Source organism: Mus musculus, chromosome 5, assembly GCF_000001635.26.
Source record: "Mus musculus strain C57BL/6J chromosome 5, GRCm38.p6 C57BL/6J".
Taxonomy (NCBI): domain Eukaryota; kingdom Metazoa; phylum Chordata; class Mammalia; order Rodentia; family Muridae; genus Mus; species Mus musculus.
In genome coordinates this window covers 143,480,022-143,501,066 of record NC_000071.6, presented here as the reverse complement: position 1 = coordinate 143,501,066, position 21,045 = coordinate 143,480,022, and the positions used below count along the sequence as shown (strand labels likewise).

General features: G+C 48.1%; 1 protein-coding gene across 4 annotated transcripts in view; it reads right to left on the bottom strand.

Annotated features, from left to right (window-relative positions):
- Daglb (diacylglycerol lipase, beta) overlaps positions 1 to 21,045 on the bottom strand; it is a 39,959-nt gene that overhangs the window by 3,376 nt on the left and 15,538 nt on the right. For all 4 annotated transcript variants that reach the window (XM_030254461.1, XM_006504698.3, XM_006504700.2 and 1 more), the window contains 7 exons: positions 19,310 to 19,437; positions 16,715 to 16,841; positions 13,836 to 13,919; positions 11,063 to 11,140; positions 6,829 to 6,909; positions 6,398 to 6,525; positions 29 to 97 (listed from right to left, as the gene is read on the bottom strand). In XM_030254461.1, the coding sequence (XP_030110321.1) occupies positions 29 to 97; positions 6,398 to 6,525; positions 6,829 to 6,909; positions 11,063 to 11,140; positions 13,836 to 13,919; positions 16,715 to 16,841; positions 19,310 to 19,437 (695 nt within the window). The remainder of the gene's footprint in view (positions 1 to 28; positions 98 to 6,397; positions 6,526 to 6,828; positions 6,910 to 11,062; positions 11,141 to 13,835; positions 13,920 to 16,714; positions 16,842 to 19,309; positions 19,438 to 21,045) is intronic.

Here is a 21,045-nt window from a genome sequence, read left to right as displayed (position 1 = left end):
CTCTGGGCCAACCTCAACGCACACTGACCTGGGGATCACATCCATCCCTAGGATAAGCGACACGACAAAGTCCTTGGAGTACTCGTAAAGGGATTTGCTGGAATTCAAACAAGAGACAAGTCAGTCTAGGTTCTGCTGCTTCAGAGGGACAATAGAACAGCTGCCGGGGCAAAGTCAAAGCCCCAGGACACATTCAAGAAGAGAACGTGCCGGGGCGTGGTGGCGCACGCCTTTAATCCCAGCACTTGGGAGGCAGAGGCAGGCGGATTTCTGAGTTCGAGGCCAGCCTGGTCTACAAAGTGAGTTCCAGGACAGCCAGGACTACACAGGGAAACCCTGTCTCGAAAAACCACAAAAAAAAAAAAAAAAAAAAAAAAAAAAGAGAGAGAGAGAGAGAATGTACAGCTAAACCCTCAGATGATCCCTGGGACCCAGCAGACCCAGATGGCACAACCTCCCAAGGTGCCCTGGCAGTTTCTAAGCAGGCAGAGGCAAGAGGCTAGCCATAGGTCAGGCTGGCCCAGGGCGCTGACACAGGCCTGTGATCCCAGCCACTCAGGAGCGTGAGGCACGAAGACCGGCCTACCAGGGCTAGACTGAGTTCAAGGCCAGACTGTGTTCCTATCAAGCATTTAAGCAGTAGAGGGAGAAGGTTTGAGAACTGGGACTGACCAGCCTGGGCTACATAGTTAAGAAACTATCTAGAGAGCATTAAAAAGGAAACATGTAAGTAAAATATAAAGGTGAATAGCACCTAAGAAACGTAGACTTCTGGTGCAAAGGTCTCTTTTGGAGAGAATAAGAACTTGGGAACTGTGTTGACGACGAATTAGAAAACAAAGCTAAGTAACACCAAAAGGCAGGCCTCAAATCGCGCTTGCAATGCAAGGCTTCCAGTCTGGGCACACCTACAGGACCAGCACTCATGAAGCTCAAGTGGGGAGATCAAGACTCTGAGCCTAGCTGAGCTCCATGATGAGATCCAGGCCAGCATGGGCTACACTGTAAGACCTGGTCTCACACCAAAACCAAACACATCCCACACTGTTTCTGCATCTCTGTCTTCCTTGTATGAGTTATACCTCAACACAAGCAGAAACTTGGTTCTGACCTTTGTAGGTCACTCAGCTAAGCGGTGCAGAAGGACCTGAAACCCACTTCCCGTTTCTCAATCTCTGATGCCTTTTATCCAGCACGTGGCTGTTACGGTAACACTACAGAGAGAAGGTCAAGTCTGGCTCTGAGTGTGGCTGGCAGGAAGCATACAGGGCTAAAACCATCCACTCTGAATCAGGTCTGATTCCCCAGTGATCACTACCATTTTCTTTCTCTCTTTTAGGATTTATGTGTGTATGTATGTGTGAACATGTGTGTGTGTGTGTGTGTGTGTGTGTGTGTGTGAACACGTATGTGGTTGGCCACAGAGGCCAGGCGAGTGTCAGACCCCCAAGAGTTCGGGTAGTTGAGAGATCTGAACTCAGGAGCTCAGAGCTGTCTCTCCACCCTCCTACCTTGTTTTCAGTGTAATACAGACCATGCAGGTGGGACACAGCGTGGGTAAATGCGTACTCGTCTGGGGTGAATGTGTACTATGGATAGGAGCGCAGCCACATTAAGGACCCAATCCTCAGGCCCACAGGGCTGGGAGTGTTGACAGTGTGCAGAAGGGTCAGCCACAGCTTCCTCTTCCAGGATGGCTCCGCCCCCCAAGCCCCCACTGAGACACACTGCCCTGTTCTGAGCACTTTTGTCATCAACCTGCCCTCATTCAGCTTAGATGATAAATGTGCCAAGTGTCAGGGCTGCTGCAGCATCCCACATCCCCATCAGGGCACATGGCCGCTCGATCCCAGCCTTGTTGGACATGTTTCCATTGTTTCTTATTGCCCATTGCTCCAGTCAGGTGAAAAAATTCCCCAACAACAAAGGAAAAATAGCCGAATTCAGGCTGTGGGATAAGCTCTTCTCAACAAATTACCTGGTTTCTTATAGAAATAAGGGAAAAGCTGGCTGAAGTAGTATGCACCTGCAGGACTAGCACTCCTACTGTGAGATGTTGCACCTGCAGGACTAGCGCTCCTACTGTGAGATGGGAGGCAGAGACCTGACAATCAGGACAAACAGGAAGTTTGCAGGCTGGCTAACCTGGACTACTCAGTATGGCAGAAACAGGAGACCTGGCCTCAAAACAAGCTGGAAGGAGAGAAATGATTCCTGAAGGTTCTTCGCTGACTTCCAGATGCACGCCATGATATGCATAGCTGCATGCATACAGTAGTAAAACTTTGAATGGAGTTAAGAGGGGAAAACACCATGAAGACAGTTACAAGGCAAATCTGCCATATCCAAGGTAAGGAATAGCACTTGGATCCTCTGCAGACAACCTGGGAAATGTTAGAAATTGACTGGGAAAATGTGATCAGAAATTACTTAAGAATTTAAAAATCTCCCCAGCACCTGGGAGGCAGAGGCAGGCGGATTTCTGAGTTCGAGGCCAGCCTGATCTACAGAGTGAGTTCCAGAACAGCCAAGGCTATACAGAGAAACCCTGTTTCAAAAAACCAAAAAAAAAAAAAAGAATTTAAAATCTCTGTCTTGAGGCCAGCCTGGTATACAGACAGAGTCCTAGGACAGCCAGGAGCTGTTACACAGAGAAACTCTTGTTTTAAAACAAAACAAAACAAAACAAAACAACAGCTACAAAATCTCTGTCTTGGGGCTGGAGAAGTGGCTCAGCAATTAAGAGCACTGGTTGTTCTTCCAGAGAACCTGGGTTCAAATCCCAGCACCCACACGCCAGCTCACAACCATCTATAACTCCAGTTCCAGGGGATCCAACACCCTCACAGACATACAGGCAAAACACCAATGATGATAAAACAAAAATAAAGTTATATTTTAAAGCTCTCTCTCTGTAGCTATAGTATTTACAGGTGCAATGGCATGTCTTAGACTTGCTTCAAAGCTAGCTTTTGAGCATGCATGCTTGTGTGCACAGACACTGTGCTGGAGATAAGGAGGCATATAAACAGCTATGTGTTGAGAGATGGTTGGAGCTGACTAAATTGAAGTTTACAAACCACGCTATACTTTGTCTTCTCCCTTTCAGGAGTGGGGCTCCCTATAATGCCCAGACTTGAACAAAAGGAAAGGTCTTTTGCCAGGCATGATGGTGCCCAACTTTAATCCCGGCACTCAGGAGGCAGAGGCAGCGTGATGTCTCTGAGCTCAAGGCCAGCAAGGGCTGTATACTGTCAGGAACAAAAATCAAACCAAAACAAGAGATCCTTTTTGCAGTATATTTATTTGATCACACTGTGAGCCCCGAGATTGTGTTATTTACTGAAAATACCCTATTTCTAGCTGTGGTGTGGTTCAGCCCTTAGCATGCACCTTCAATTCCCAGCAACCACAAGGTGGCTCACAACCATCTGTAATGCAATCTGACGCCTTCTGATGCAGCTACAGGGTACTCACATACATATATGTAGTAAATAAATAAAGTCTTAAAAAAAATGTTCCAGGGCCATTGGCTCACCTGTAAGACTGATCAGTTTAAAAAAATGAGAAAAACAAACGAAAGTGATGTCTAATTGAGTAGCAGAAAAAGTGACAAATCAGAGACAGATCTGACAGAATAGGATCCGCCCAACTCTCATAGGGAAGAGGAAAGGGAAGCTACCTAAGAGAGCAAGGCAGACAGAAGGAAAGAGGCAGTTTCACCTGGCGAGTTTTCAAGAGAACAAGCTAGACACAGGTGAATGGGAAGGAGCCAGAAGATTGGAACAGACTGTCAGTTAGTCTGAGGCCAAGCAGAGCAATTCAGTCAGAGGCTGAGAGAGAAGCCAGATTAGTCAGTCAGCTTGGAGAGGAGTTTGAGCCAGAAAGTTGGCCGACCAGCCAGCCAGAGCTCAGAAAGAACTAGAAAGGGTGAGCGTATTTAGCAGTAAGTCTCAGAGGCTGAAAACACTCTGGGCCTAGATTAGACTGTATGGAGGCCAGAAGCTTCCAGGATGAGCGAGGCGAGGCCTAGGTCAGCAGACAGAGGGAGGCAGTGAGCCTCCCAGACAACACTCACTACAGGAGAATAAAGGATACTTTTACAGATCTTTGATGTGTTTTCTGTGTTTTTCAAATGTTCTCATGAATATGTAGTGTTTTGTTTCGACCTTTTATTACTTATTCATTTATTTTTTTAAAGATTTATTTATTTATTTATTTAATGTATATGAGTACACTGTAGCTATCTTCAGACACCAGAAGAGGGCATCAGATCCCATTACAGATGGTTGAGAGCCACCATGTGGTTGCTGAGAATTGAACTCAGGACCTCTGGAAGAACAATCAGTGCTCTTAACCGCTGAGCCATCTCTCTAGCCTGACCTTTTAGTTTTGAATCCTTAATTTGCTTGAGTCTTTTTTGGTTGTTATTATTTTTAGCTTTATTTATTTTATGCATATGAGTGCTCTATCTGTATATATATTAGCATGTCAGAAGAGGGCATCAGATCACATTATAGATGCTTGTGAGCCACCAAATGGTTGTTGGGAATTGAACTCCAGACCACTAGAAAAGCAGCCAGTGCTCTTAACCGCTGAGCCATCTCTCCAGCCCATTTCTCTACATTTTAATTATTTTTAGATTTACTTATTTTTAGTCTTTTTGTTGCTGTTGTGACATAAGTCTCTCTCTCTTTTTTTGTTTTGTTTTGTTTTGTTTTTTTGAGACAGGGTTTCTCTGTATAGCCCTGGCTGTCCTGGAACTCACTTTGTAGACCAGGCTGGCCTCAAACTCAGAAATCCACCTGCCTCTGCTTCCCGAGTGCTGGGATTAAAGGGGTGCACCACCACGCCCGGCCACAAGTCTCTTTTATAATGAATGCAAAAGTTTACATAGCATGGTTCAGTCAGCATACCCAATCAGCTAGGAAAAAAGGAGTTTTTTAAACTCATAAAAATAAGGAAAGGTCCTGTTTGTTTGAGCCCATAGCATGTGCACTGCCTTGGTGATGGACGAGGTGACCGCCATCAAGAACAAGTAGAGAGCAGTGATTGGGGGAGGTGGTAAGGCGCAGGGGAGGATCACAAAAGGGCTCAGCAGCGGAAGAACACTAGCTGCTTAGCAGAGAGTGGAAGGGTAGAGCTGACTCCTCCAAATCATCTTCCACACATGACGCACCAGGGCACAAACACACCCACACATACACCAAACACTCATCCGTGCTCATGCAAAGAAAAGCCACTTAAACTAAGGAAAAAAAAAAAAAGAAAGAAAGAGAAAAAAGAAAAGTTTGAGGCTGGAGAGAGGCTCAGTGAGTAACAGAGTTCCCTGTTCTTGCAGAGAACCCAGCATCACTCTGGGTGACTCCGAACCACCTGCTGCGCTCCAGCTGCCCTCCTCTGGCTTCCATGGATACACACATATGTAGGAGACACTCATATAGATATACATATAACTTTTTTTTCTTTAAGTGGTATTGAGAATTGAACCCAGGGCCTCACCACATGGTAGACAAGTGTTTTAGCCATTAAGCTATATCCCTGGTCCTAAAATTAAGGTCTTAAAAAAAGAAAAAAAGCAACCGTGGGGGCTGAAGAGATGCCTTGACAGTGAAGAGCTCTTGCTGCTCCTCCAGAGGAGCCGAGCTCAGTTCCCAGCACCCAGGCTGCACAGCTCACAACTGCCTGCAACTCAAGCTCCAGGGGGACCCGATGCCTCTGTCCTCTATAGGTACACACACACACACACACACACACACACCCAATGCTGCTGTCCTTTATAGGTGCACACACACACACACACACCCCAATGCTGCTGTCCTTTATAGGTGCACATACACACACACACACACACACACACACACACACACATAATTACAAAACTCTTTAAAAAAAAAACAAAACAAAAACCCAAAACTTAGAATTCTGTCATTTAGCCAGGATCACAGTTCCCAGCTACTAGGGAGGCTGAGGCCGGAGGATCAGTTCAATGTCTCCCTCTGTATCAGGTTCCAGGCCCGCCTGGCTATTTAGGAGATGAAATCTACTGGGCAGACATCTCTGAGGACTAACCTTCTGGCCTCCTGAGTACGTGTGTCACAGGCATCCCTATCGTGTCCGATTTAGTCTTTCTTTGGCTACGTAGTATTTCTTTTCCTTTTTGACGTCTACCCAACCCTAACCCTATAATCCTCCTGCCTCAGCTTCTCGAGTGCTGGGATGACAGGTGTGCACTAGCTACCCAGACTCCACACCTGCTAGGTGAGCACTCTACTAACTGGGCCACAACTCGGCTTTACACAGCGCTGTAAACACACGTCTGAGGAGATATAGTTATGCTATATAAACAGACAATGAGCAGCTGCCTGACGCGTCCTGCGGGAGCCGGAAGCCTTACCTGAGCAGCCCCCTGGGCGGGGAGAAGGCATAAGCACGGACTTGTGGGTAGGCCCCCCGGAGCATGATGGCTAACAGGGCCGCAGCGCCGGCTCCTAGGCTGTGCCCCACCAGAACGAGCTGGTACTCCTAGGAGACAAAGGGCAGAGGGAGTTGAGGCCCGGAAGAAAGGAGATAGAACGTGACAGGAACAGAAAATAGAAAATGAACAATCGGGGCTGGAGAGATGGCTCAGCAGTTAAGAGCACTGGCTGCTCTTCCAGAGGTCTCGAGTTCAATTCTTAGCAACCACATGGTGGCTCACAACCATCTGTGATGGGATCTGATGCCTTCTCCTGATGTGTCTGAAGACAGCTATACTCATATACATTTAATGAATGAATAAATAACAAATAAATAAATCTTTAAAAAAAAGAAAATGAACAATCTCACCGGAGCGACACTGAAGGCTTGGCTCAGAATCCCATCATTGACCAGTCTGCGGTGAATGTATCTGGCCGCTTGAGCAATTCCCTGGAGATACAGATAGGGTGGGGTCAGCATGGCTCAGAAGACAGGCTCTCTGCTTGCTGTTCACTGATATATCTTGGCCTGTGGTACAGAGGCTGGCTGCCATCAAGCACTTGCTGTAATCTAAGTGAATAGCGGTACCAGGAACACCCATCTCCAAGGCAGGCGCAGCTGTGTAGTTAGTTCTGTGTACCTGCCCATAGCACACCTGACTGAATTGTCTAAGGACTGAGGATTGAACCTGGGGCCCTTGTGCATCTGGACAAGCAACCTGGCAGACCCTTTAGAAATTATCTTTATGGGGGGAGAAACTGACCAATGATTAAAAGTGCTTCCATCAACTTCTATCAAAGGACCAGGGTTCAATTCCTAGCGCCCACAACAGGCAACCTACAGTCACCCTAAGTCCAGCTTCAAGGGCTCTGTTGCTCCACTTCTGGTCTCCATGGGCATGTATACACACACACACACACACACACACACACACACACACACACACACACAAAAATATGTCTTCTAAAAAGTTATTATTTTTTGAGATGGTCTCTAAATTGCCTAGTCTGGCTCTTAAAATTTGGCACGTGACCCAGCCAGGCCTTGTACTTCTTGTGAATGTGTGCTGTGTGTGTAGATGTGTGGGTTCGTTGTCTACGTGTGTGTGTGTGTGTGTGTGTGTGTGTGTGTGTGTGTGTGTGTGTGAAGCTAGAGATCACTGTCTGTGTGTGCGTGTGAGGCTAGAGATCAACTCTGGGTAGCTTCCTCTACCGAACTCCACCTTCTATTTTGAGACGGGATTTTCCACTGACCCTGGAACCTGCTACACTGGCTGGCCAGTGGGCCTCTGGGACCTGCCTGTCTCCACTCTCCGCCTCCTCCCTCCCCCGACCCGGGGGTTGCATACCCAGCTTCTCACATGGGTGCTGGGAACCCAAACTCAGGTCCTGCTTGCGTGGCAAGCTCTCCACACTCAGCCATCCTACCAGCGTGAAGCCTTTGGATCTTCCTGCCTCAGTCTCCCAAGTACTGTACCACCACGCCTAGATGATCTTTTTATAAAGATGTCACAGCACACTGTTTGGGGACAGCCACATGGGGACAGTGGATAAAGGTTCCTGCTGCAGAGTCTGACAACATGAATTCTATTCTTGGGACCCAAATGATGGTGAGAACTGACTCCTTGTTATTTTCTGGCATGCATGTTGTGGCAAACATGCACCCTCAACACAGCGCACGCGCGCGCGCGCGCGCGCACACACACACACACTTAAAATAGACAGTTTTGAGTTCTAAGAGCTAAGTCCACGCTCAGAGTCAAAGATCACAAACCAAAGCAAGCAGAGGGAACGGAGGAAGCTGTTTATTGGTGTTTTGTTGAACTTTCAAACCACAGCTGATAGATGCAGAGAATATTTTCAGAGTGGGGCACACTTACAGGTCACGTGGTAATGAAAGACCCCCCCCCCCCCCAAACAGTGGTCTGAGGGTCTGGCTTTGTGGCTTATTCTTGCGTTGGAAAAGCAGATGCTGCAATGTATCCTTCACCACATGAGGTTGATGGGTGAACAGGAGAACCCAAAACAGCTGTTTCCAGGGGGTTCTGTTACAGTTTGCAGCAGTTCTCAACCTGTGGGCTATGACCCCTCTAGGAGAACACATGTCAACTATCCTGCAATAGCAGATACATAGATATACAGATATAGTCTTTTTGAGACAGGGTTTCTCTGTAGCCCTGGCTGTCCTGCAACTTGAGAGCTCTGCCTGCCTCTGCCTCCCAAGTGCTGGGATCAAAGGCGTGCGCCACCACTGTCCATCTCCTTATCAGATATTTACATTATCATTCATAACAGTAGCAACATTATAGTTATGAAGTAGCAACCAAATAATTTTATGGTTGGGGTCACCACAGCATGAGGAAGTGTATATTAGAGGGTCACGGCATTAGGAAGGAAGGAAGGAAGGAAGGAAGGAAGGAAGGAAGGAAGGAAGGAAGGAAGGGTAAGACCACTGTGTTAAACCTGCCCAGTCAGCAGCAAACCAAACTTTATTGGTCATTTTAACAAAGATATGTGAGAATCTAGGAAACTACTTTGGGGGATGGAGAGGTAGCTCAGAGGTTCAGAGCATTTGCTGCTCTTGCAGAGAAAGCAGGTTTACTCCTAACTCCTGTAACATGTGGTCACAACTGCCTGTAACTCCAATTCCGAGGGATGCCCTCTTCTGGAGTCTATGGTCACTGCAAGCACATGGTACCTATACAGACAAGCAGGCACATAAGTAGCCGGGCAGTGGTGGCGCACACCTTTGATCCCAGCACTTGGGGAGGCAGAGGCAGGCAGATTTCCGAGTTCAAGGCCAGCCTGGTCTACAGAATGAGTTCCAGGACAGCCAGAGCTACAGAGAAACACTGTCTCAGAAAAACAAAAACAAACAAACAAAAAGAACACACATAACTAAAAATGTTTTTTAAAAAGACACTATTTTGAGAACTATAGCAAGATTGAGTTATAAAAGATATGCAGAGTGAAAAAGAAGGATTTATTTATTTATGGGAGACCTGGTTTTGTAGCCCAAGCTAGCCTCAAACTCACTGCTTGCAGCTGACTCGGCCTCTTTAGCCTGGGGTGACAGGTGTACAGCCCCACTCCCAGCTTCTGAGATGCTGGACACTGAATCCAGGCTTCACGCAGGCCGAGCAGACACCTGGATGACTGAGCCACACCCTAGCCCTGCTTCAGGAAGTTTTGGTGATCAGGAAGAGTTGCCAACACGGTGGTTCAAAATAACACACCACTAGTGGGTACAGCTCCTTTGTTATCTCTCTCCCTGCCATCCCACCTCGTGTGTGTGTGTGTGTGTGTGTGTGTGTGTGTGTGTGGACTCACACTTGCCTCAGCATGCATCTGCAGTCTGAGGACACCTAGAGCCTAGGGTGGTTTGCCTCTCTCTATGCTGGGCTAGCTGGCCCTGGAACTCCCGGGGATTCTCCTGCCTCCATCTTCCCAGAGCTGGGACTGCAGGTGCCTACCTGCTTAAGCTAGGCTGGCCAGTCAGCATGGCCCCCCCATCCCCCGTCCCCTGCCTGCCTCCAGCACCCAGGGCAGGCCTCGCAGATACACACTGCCACGCACAGCCGTTGAATCTGAGTGCTGCAGATCCAAACGCAGATTCCATGATTCCTTGGCCAGCACTTCACCCGCTGATCCATTTCCCTGGCCCCATGCCAATAAACTGATTTAAACACCCAATCTAGGTTCAGTGAGCAACCATATCTCAACAAATAAGGTGGAGAGCAATTGAAAAAGACATCCAGCATCAACCTCTGACCTTCACATGTGAACCTGTGCGCGCACGCATGCACACCACACACACACAGACACACACACAGACACATACACACACAGAGACATAGACAAATACTAGAAGAAGCAACCTCACAAGGGGAGGGAGTAGTAGAAAAGCTACCAGAGCTGGGGGTGGGGCTGATAGTATTTAATACACCAACATCAGGGTTCATCAAAAATTAGGGTGCAGACAGAAGAGATGGGCACGCAACATTGTACAAACACATGACGGCACTGAACTGAACCCTCAAATGGTTAAAAGGATAAATGTTATCCATCCACAATCTATCTAGCCATCTATCGGTCCAACCACTCATTACCCATTCATCTATCATCCATGCGAACATCTTCCCATCCATCCTATGATTTTTGGTGTGTTGAGAGAAAAGTCTCACTACATAACTCACAATGGCCTGGGCCTTGCTGTGTAGCAAATACCAGCCAGAAATTCATGTTCCTCCTAAGACTCTCGAGAGTAATTGTATTCATTTTACCAACATTTAAAGCCATTTCACTCTTGCACACGCGCACACACGCACACACACACAGCCCACTTGAGGTGGGGTTCCCTCTTCCCAGGAAGGACAGTACCTCACCCACCCCCACAACAGGAAGAGAGAAACAGAACTAGGCTCTGGCCACAAGCACAGAGAACTTGTGGGAAGTGAGCTGTCCGGCCTGTGCCTCCCACGAGGCTGGAGTCCTCATGCTGCCGCTGCAGCTGGACTGTGCATGTCTGATTGACAGTCCATCCTCCCTGGCTCCAGCCACATGACTCCACCTCTCTGAAATGGCCCCTCTCAAAACAAGCCTACCTTGTGGGCCACACAGTCCTGTAGCTCAATCCCCAGCTCCAGGGTCTCACTCTCGGCAGACAGGTCGGTCAGGACGTCCTGTGAATGTGGAGACAGCAAGGTCAGCCCGTGGAGCTACAGAGCGGGTGGTGAAGGCCGCATGTGCCGGGGCTGACGGCCTGGCCTCAGGCTCCCAGGGCACTCCAAAGTGGTTGTTCCTAACCTGTAGTTTAAGACCCCTTGGGGGAGGGGTCAAATGACCCTGTCATGGGGGTCACCTAAGACCATCAGAAAACAGATATTTAAATTATCATTTGTAACGGTTGCAAAATTACAGTAGCAATGAAAATAGTTTTATGGTTGAGGGGGAAGGTCACCACAACATAAGGAACTTTATTAAAGTGTTGCAGCATCAGGAAGGCTGGAACCACTGCTCTGAAGCATGGCAGACAGCTGTCAGGCTGCTGAGAGAACTGTCATGCAGTCTCCACAGAGAACCCAGGTGAGGCACGAAGCTGGCTGGAAGGGGGTAGGAGGATGGCGAGTGGTCACCCTAAAGCACCTTTGTCTTGCAGCACCACCATCTAGGGACCTTCCTAGCCCAGAGCAAAACCCGCTCCTGTCCTCAGAAGTCCACACTCAGTGCTCACAGGAGAGATGGGATGAGTGGTGGCCAGACCCGAGGGAGCAAGCACCTGGGGACAAGCACCTCCTGGGGTCCACACGGCTTCAAATTTTGTTTGTGACAGGGTCTCACCACGTAGCCCAGGCTAGCTTTGAATCCTTTCTGCTTCTGCCTCCCATCCTGGGATTACAGGCATAGGCCACCATGTCGTGCTTACCCCTATATGACAAAAAGCCCCTTCAACTGTCTACAGAGGACACCAGGCAGGCATACCACTTAGTGCTCTATACAGAGTGGCACTAGGAAGAAGTGGCTGGCAGGTCACAGAGCATGGGAAACAAGCACCCCCTCCCTCCGGAAAGCTGAGTGCACTGGGGGTTTCCAGAGGACAGCATAGGGGACAGACTGGAGCAGGTTGTGTTGGGAACCCACTTGTAATTCCAGCATTTGGGGACACTTGGGAGCTACACAGGAAGGGCCTGTCTGACTAGGATAAGAGCAGAGAGGCCAGGAAACCTTTCTCTCACTGCGGGGAACCAACTGGTCAGAGCAGGGACTGAGAAAGAATTCCTCAGCCAGCGAGCCTGGGGCTGTGAGATCTAAGATGGTGGACCGATCAAGGAGGAATGGATAACACTAAGGCCTGAGTCAGGGCCTTCCACACAGTAGGGTAAGGGCTCTATCTTGAGACCCAGCCTCTGACAGGGAGACGCTAGGCAGATGCCCAGGTCTCTTTTCTTAGACCAGGTCTCAGTATGTAGGCAGCCTTGGCTGGCCTGGAACTCCCTGTGTAGACCTGCCTGCCTCTGCCTCCCCAGGGCTGGAATTAAAGCTATGGCACAGATGTCCACCCTCCCATTCACCTTATGATGATGATGTAGTATGTGGGTGCTTTGTTTACACGTATGTCTGTGTAACACATGCATGCCTGATATCGACAGAGGCCAGAAAAGGGTGCTGGATCCCCTGGAAATGGAGTTACTACGGATGGTTATGAGCTGCTATTAGGTGCTGGGAAGTGTACTCAGATCTCACCTAGGGCTGAGCCAAGGCCTGCTTTATATTGATACAGGGCCTAAGTTGCTTAGGCTAGCCCTGAACTTAAAACTTGTTTCAGCCTTCACAGTATCTGTGATTACAGGCCCATCCTGCCTGCTCGGCAGTAACACTGGTCCCTTCCGGGTAAGCAAAGGACCAGGAAGTGAGAGGAAAGGGTGGCAGAGAAGCCACCAGAAAGCAGATGCAGAAGACGGAAGGAGCTGAACAAAAAGAGGAGGTGGAGGGGACTGGGAGACAAGGGGCTCAAGGCAGCATATGGGGACCGGAGGAAGGGACGGCCTGCAGAGAACCCCAAAACAAACTTGACAGTCTGACTTTTTAATCTGTATGTCTTGTGCATGTGCATATTTGTGTGTACAAAGCACGTGTGTCATGGAACAGGTATGGTGCTTGGATCAGAAAACCACGCAGATGCCATCTTTCATCTCCCAGGGTCTCCTGCTGGCCAGTTTACGCACCAGGCACTGTGGCCCTTGGCATTCCAGACAGACTCCTGTTTCATCTCCCATTTTGCTGTAGACAGCTGAGATGACACACACAGAGGCCTCCGGATTGTATGTGGGTTCTGGGGGTCGTATACAGGTCCTTCCCCTTTACCACTGAGTCGTCTCCCCAGCTGGCCCTGCCTCCTTTTTAAAATTCTGTCTATGTAGCCCAAGCAGGACTCAAACTTGCAATCCTCCTGCTTCAGCTTCCAGAGTGGTGGGGTTACAGGAGTGTACCACCATACATGGCTCTGTGTCTTCTGATACAAGACTGGTCTTGCCGTTCCATCTGGCTTTGGGTGCAGAAATTAGAGTGGCTCCCTAGGCTTGGGGCTCATCTAGGCATCTCTAAGGGTCGGCAGGAGGCAAACCAAGTAGGTATCCCTTGAGCCTGTCTTGGGACGTGCTGGCATCTCTGCTGCCAACAGCTGATGGCTGAGTGGGAGTATGTTTCCCACTATGTTTCCAGTCAGAGTTTCACAACCCACACTTCCCTTGGTTCCCTCGCAGGCAGTGGCTTTCTGTTCCTAACGGAAGCTTTCCGTAGCTCTGAGCACCTCACTTGTGCCTACGTCCCCGCTCCCACCCTGTCCAGGTCTGAATCTGTCAAGCACACCAGCATTACCTGGAGAGACATGGTCCCTCTCACGGCGACCACAACAGACTCCTTCCTGTGGTCCAGAACCACTATGAAGGGCAGCTCATACACCTGGAAGACAAGAAACCAGCACAAGGCGGGACTCACAGCAGCACAGCAACACCAACTACAGAGAAACCTGGTTTTCTCTGATGCCAGTGACCGGCTCTGGCGTCCATGTGGTGGGTAAACTGAGGCAGGCAGCCGTTAGGGGTCAGAGCTTAGAGCTGCTGATAGGGGTGGATCCAGACACCTACAGGGGCTGCTGCCAAAGGCAGCCAGTGGTTAGAGAAGTTACTCAGCAGACTTTCCTCTGAGGGAACAAAGCTGGCGCTCCCTGTGGTCAGCAGGAACTATGAACTCTTTAATCCTTTGGGGCCAGCGAGAAAGAGTAGGAATGAGAAAATTCTCTCTTTCTTTCTCTCTCTCTCTCAATGGACAAAACAAAACAGCAGAGTCCAACAACTTTATACATACAAATACGCATGTGCATGCATGTGTTTATACACACATATATGCATACATACATATATATAGACCTATACACAAGCATATACACATATAAAGCATATATACATATAAAGCATATACACATATATTTATACTCACACATATTTATATTCACATATAAAATGGTAGAGCAAAGCTCCAGAAGGTGGGCTCCAAGCATTTTACTTACACACACACACACACACACACACACACACACACACAAAATTGGTGGATGGAGCAAGCTCCAATACACACCAGACAAGCTTTATATACATACACATAGGTGATGGATGGACACCAACAGTTTTCCAGCCCTTATTCACACAAACCTTACACACACACACACACACACACACACACACACACACACACTCTTTCTCTCTCTTACACACATACACACACACACACTCTCTCTCTTACACACATACACACACACACTCTCTCTCTCTTACACACATACACACACACAAACTCTCTCTCTCTTACACACACACACACACACACACACACACACACACACACTCTCTCTCTCTTACACACACACACACACAGAGTTGATGGACAGAAGCAAGGATATTCCAACCTTCCACTCACAAACTCTAAATCCTCAGAATGCTTATCTACTCATCAGTCAATCTTAATAAATCCTATCAGGAAGATGAGGGCAAAATGGGTACAAGAAATCAGTCCTCACCAGTCCAGACTCAGTGAGTCCTGTCAGCCAGGGCTGCCATTGTTCTAGTTCCCTGACCTTAAAAGGTCCCTAGTTTAGCTAATAAGAGTGTGCCTCTCTGAACTATAAATTACTTCCTAAGGTTTTCTCCATCAGAGCCAGTAGTAAAAACATCTCAACCTAGCTTCACTAACAATTTAATTTTTCCAAATGTTCTCATGGCTGACAATCTGCATCTCTAAGTTCTGGTGACAGGATCATTAATGTGCCCCAGCAGCAGTGCCTGAGAGAGATCAAGCATAGCATTGTATGCGTCCACGATACTGTCCCCTGAGGGACTGGAAACCCCTTAGAGTTTTAATAGAATTCTTAGACTAAGAGGGATGTGAGGGCAGCAGGCAGAGCAGAACCCCATAACAGCACGAAGCCCTCAGAACTTCATGGACACATGGTCCTCGGAACCGTGCCACGCCGAGGCTCACTCACGTGGCGGTGGTAAGCTGTGGGCTGCATCCACGATCTAAAGCCATCTGCCGTTCCTCTGCATGGCCCTCGGCACTCTGACTGGGTCTCTCTCTATCCTCCTGCCTCAGCCTCTCAAAGGTTGGGATTATGAGCACACACCACCATACTTGGCAATTTCAGAAGTTATGTGTGGAGGCTGTGTGTGTGCATGTGCGTGTCAATGCATGTGTGAAGCAACTGGAAGACAACTTGAGGGAGCTCATTCTCCTTCTACTGTATAGATGCCAGGAACTGAACGTGGCTTCTCAGGCCTGGAGGCAGATGCCTTTACCCACTGAGCCACCTCGCCAGCCCAACTATAGAACTCTTCCTAAAAGTTCTGCCAAAACACTCTGTGAACCACAGAGTCTGAAAACAGTTGCACGCCACCAGTAGCGGTTACAGAGGTTAACCACACAAAAGAGGTTAGAGAGCAACTAAGTAATGCTAACCACAGACTTTCAAGCGGGTAGGCAAGCTTTCTGTGTGTGTGTGTGTGTGTGTGTATGTGTGTGTGTGTGTGTGTGTGTGTGTATAAAAGTAAAAAGGCTGGGAATTAGCAAGATGGTTCAGTAAGTTATGACACTCACCAACAAGCCTGATAATCTGAGTTCAATCCGCAGGACCTGTATGCACACATGCAAGAGTGCACACGCGTGTGCACACACACACACACACACACACACACACACACACACACACACACACACCACTAATAAAGATGTTTGGTTTGGTTTGGTTTGGTTTGGTTTGGTTTGGTTTTTTGAGACCGGGTTTCTCTGTGTAGCCCTGGCTGTCCTGGAACTCACTCTGTAGACCAGGCTGGCCTCGAACTCAGAAATCCACCTGCCTCTGCCTCCCGAGTGCTGGGATTAGAGGCGTGCGCCACCACTGCTTGGCCTATAAAGATGTTTTTTTTAATAAGAGCTAGGAATATAGCTCACTAGTAGAGTGCTTATCTAGCTTGTGAAAGGTCCTAGTTGAAGTCCCAACAACAGACATACACACACACTGACACTGACATACATGCATAAACACACACAAACACACACACACAGACATACACACTTACCTACATATACAGAGACACACACACACACAAACACACCGACACAGACATACACAAACACACACTCCCACCACCAGACCCCACAGGAGTCCAGGACCCACATCTAGAGCACCCTGCTTGAGACAATACCTTGTCGTGAAAGCTTATGTGAATGAAATCCCTGTACTGCAGCCCTGTGGTCTTCAGGATGGAGGCGAAGTGGCAGTTGTGCTGGTCACCTTCCACTGCATCGTACTCTATGTCTCTGGCTCTGCAACTACAGGGAACGGAAAGAGGTGATTGTGGTACCCGTGCCTTCCACCGTACACGGTGACCCCGTGGATTTATCTAGAGAACTCGGGAGGGGAGGGCTGGATACTTCTCAGACATTCTAGCAGATCCATGGGGCTTGCACATGGGACAAATGCTTTTTCAGTGAGTTACTACATTCTAGATATTCATTCATTCATTCATTCATTCATTCATTCATCACGTGTCTATATGTGTCTGTGCGCACATTTGCATGTGCACTCACACATATATGGACATGGGATATCCTACTCTGACATTCTTTCTGCCTTAACTCCTCTGAGACAGGGTGTCTTGCTGAACCTTCACACGTGCTCTGGCATGCACGCACCCACATACATCATATGCATACATTAATAATAAAGAAAAATTTAAAAATTTCCAGTAGAAATGTAGGAAGAAGGCCCATACGGTGGCACGTGCCTGTAACCCTAGCCCTTGGGAGGTGGAGGCAGGATGATCAGGACTTTGAGGCGATCCCTGGCTACAGGAGGCCCCGTCTCAAAACTACCAAAACTCAAGTAACCAGGGAAGTGCTCAGAAAGTGACAGGGACCACCCAGCACAGTTAGGTCGGTGTAGCCGTGTGTGCATGTGTGTGTGTGTGTGTGTGTGTGTGTGTGTGTGTAACCCTGCACCGTGAGGTTAGGGGTGGAGACAGGAGGAAGCTGGGGCTGCTGGCCAAAAGCTTAGCTCCAGGTAGAATGAGAAAGAGACCCTATCCCAAGAGAATAAAGGGGAGAGAAGAACAGCAGGACAAGGGGTGTCCTCCCCTGGACTCCAAGCACGTGCGCACGCGCACACACACACACACACACACACTCGGACACACTCCAGTCTCATCTATTACACACATGCATATTACTGGGTCAACAGGAAGAACTCAAACACGAGTTACCAGTTAACAATCAAAGATAAAGTTCCTGATTTTTATAATTTTACTGCAGTGAATATTGTGAGGACATCAGGCAAGATGTTAACAGATAAAGAAACCTGAGCTGGCAAGACGGCTCAGCAGGAAAGACACTTGTCACCAAACCTGGTGATCTGAGTTTGATTCCCAGGACCCCTTCGGTGTGTGAGTCCCTCTTACCTTCAGAGAGTGAACATTTTCCAGACCTTGTAAGCAAGTTCATAATATATCCTGAGATCATGTAAAACAGGTCCTCAACCTGCTGTCCTACTGTGTACTCAGCCTGGTTAAGTTTAACCCGCCCTTAAAAGAACAACGTAACTGACCTTAATCTGCTGTGTTCTTCCCACGTAATCACCTTCTAACCTACGTTAAATGCACAGCTCCACTCTTTTCTTTAGTTTGGTTTTTTGAGACAAGGTTAGAACTCGCTCTATAGACCAGGTTGGCCTCAAACTCACAGAGATCTGTACGCCTCTGCCTCCCAAGTGCTGGGATTAATGGTGTGCATCACCACTTCCTGGCCTGCACAGTTCCACTCTTGGACTATCTACTCTTCCATAGCCTGATCCAGAATAACATTGTGTGTGTGTGTGTGTGTGTGTACGCCTGGGTGTGCGCTGTGGTAATTTGCTGAAGCAGCCATGACTATGACATGAATGGTGGAAACAATATAGCGACACAGGTTGATGACATCTGTGTGCGGTTTTGAGTGCTGTTCTAGGTCAGTAAAGTAACTCCCTTGTCAAACTCAGCTAAAGATCTCTGTAGAAGAACCCCCCCCCCATTCCCTCCCCCTCCCATGTTTTCCTCACTTGTCAATAACTGAAGCAAAGCTCTTTGTTAGGGACAGACAGCAACACAGACAACAGACAAAGAGCAGACGCACAACAGACAGGCCTCAGACTACAAGCTGCAGACATACAGAAGACATGGAGGGAAGCCGTCAATCACATTTGGGCTAGCCTTGGCTCACTAAGAAAGGGAAGTCTTTCTTTTCATTCTTTGTGTGGCATCAATGTAACAATGTCAGAAAGAGAAGGAGTCTTGTATCTTCCACATCCTCACTGCACATATACATCAAACAAACAAACAAACAAATAGAAAAATGTAACTAATTACAAGTAGCTTTTTTTAAAAGTTCCAAGTGCCAGTGTCTACTTATAATCCCAGCACTTGCGAGGCAGAAGAAGTCATCTTGGTGAGTTCAAGGCCAGCCTGGTCTTCATACCAAGTTTCTCTCAAGCCAGGCAGGGACTATATAAAACCTTTATCTAAAAAAAAAAAAAAAAAAAAAAAAAAAATTTGTGCCACCACTGCCCTGCCAAAATTTTTGTTTTTTAAAAGAGATAAAGTGTGACATCTAGAGAACTCAGGACATAGTGAGTCACAGGTCTAGACAGTTCTAGATAGAGAACTTTTTTTTTTTTTTGTTCTAGTCTTGTATGCTTTTGAAATGTAGGTTTTTTGTTTTTAAAAAAAGAGGGGAAAAAAATCTGAAAGGATCAGGCTACGCTAACTTACCAGTCGCCACCAATCCTGCACAGCCCCGTGAACGGGTTCCTGTAGATGTAGAGCGGCCACCCATAGGCAGCTGCTGCAAACGGCATGTAATGATGGCAGTTCTCCACTTCTGCATCTAACTCAGTTTCCTGGGAGAGAGAAGGAAAGCAGCCTTAGCTGTGTGCGCACTCCAGTGCGGGCAAACATGTCGCCCAGCACAGCCTCGGGCGGCTGTCCTTGACTTCCACTGTAACTGTAACCACGTTTGCTGGGTACCCCAGCTAGCTGGTCCTCCAGCTTCCAGGGTCTCTCTCTCTCCAGCTCCTCCCATCTTGCTGTAGGAACCCTGGGATTACAGGAGTGCTCAATACCATGTCCTGCTTTGCGTGAATTCTGGGGAGCTGAACTCAGCCCCCCCCTCCCACTAACAAATCAAGCACTTTAGCCACTGAGCCTTACCCACTGGCACACTGAGATCCTAAAGCTGGACCCCAGCATTCCATCTCCTGCGCTTCCCTCGACTCTGAAAAGGCTGGATCCGTAACGTGAAGCCTTTGAGCCTCGCTCTGAGTGAAAAGTCTCAGCAAAGCCTTTGCTGTGTTTGGCTTGATCAGTAGAGGCTGAGAAGTGGTTTTGAGGCTGTTTGAACCTCGAAGAAATGTTGTCTCCCTGGATAGTCTGCACTTAGTGCCATGTGAGAGACTGCAGGTCCTAAGACACTCCTGGCAAACCTGGAGCTCTTAACTTTTTATTTTTATTTTTATTTTTTTTAGATTTATTTATTTATTATATGTAAGTACACTTGTAGCTGTCTTCAGACACTCCAGAAGAGGGCGTCAGATCTTGTTACAGATGGTTGTGAGCCACCATGTGGTTGCTGGGATTTGAACTCTGGACCTTCGGAAGAGCAGTCGGGTGCTCTTACACACTGAGCCATCTCACCAGCCCCAGCTCTTAACTTTTGATTATGGCTCGCTATGGTTGAAAGGGAGCGAGATTTCTAAAGGTAATCTTCTCTCTGGGCAACAAGGGCAAGATAACTCTGGTAGCTGGAGCCTTTCTAGCACCAATTAATTCCGTGTGATGACTGAACAAAATAACTGGAGTGAGTCAGCCGGATTAGTCTTTTCCAAGAAGGCTGAACCCCTCTGCTCCTTCAGAAAACGAGGGCTTAACGTCTTGGTGAGCTCTCTCTACTGTGGCTCCTGTTAACTCTCCTTTTCTCCCCACGTGGATTTATGACGCACCTGTGTGTATTGTATTTGCAAGGGTGTGGGCATTGATGTATGTGTGTGTGTATGTGTGTGTGTGTGAATCGCTCTTCCATCTTATTCGCTGGGGCAGGGTCTCTGACTCAGACCCAGAGCTCACTGACTTGGGCAGTCTCCCTAGCCAGCTTGCTTCAAGGATCCCCCACCCCATCTTCACCTTCCAAGACTAGAATTACAGACGGGCCAACACGCCCACTCAGCTTTGACATGGGCTCTGGGGATCCAAACTCTAGTCCTCACCCTTCTGTGGTAAGTGCTTAACAGCTGAGCCATCTTTCCAGCCTCTTGTAGGGGAAGAATGGTTTTGTTTGTCTTTATTTTTAAGACAGAATCTCTCTGTGGACCCCTGGCTATCCTGTCGTACAACTTGCTATGTAGACTAGGCTGGCCTCTTCTTTGGAAAGATCTGCCCACCCCCACATCCTGAGTGCTGGGACCAAAGGCATGTGCCACCACACCTAGCACTTTTTCTTTGTTGAGACGAGG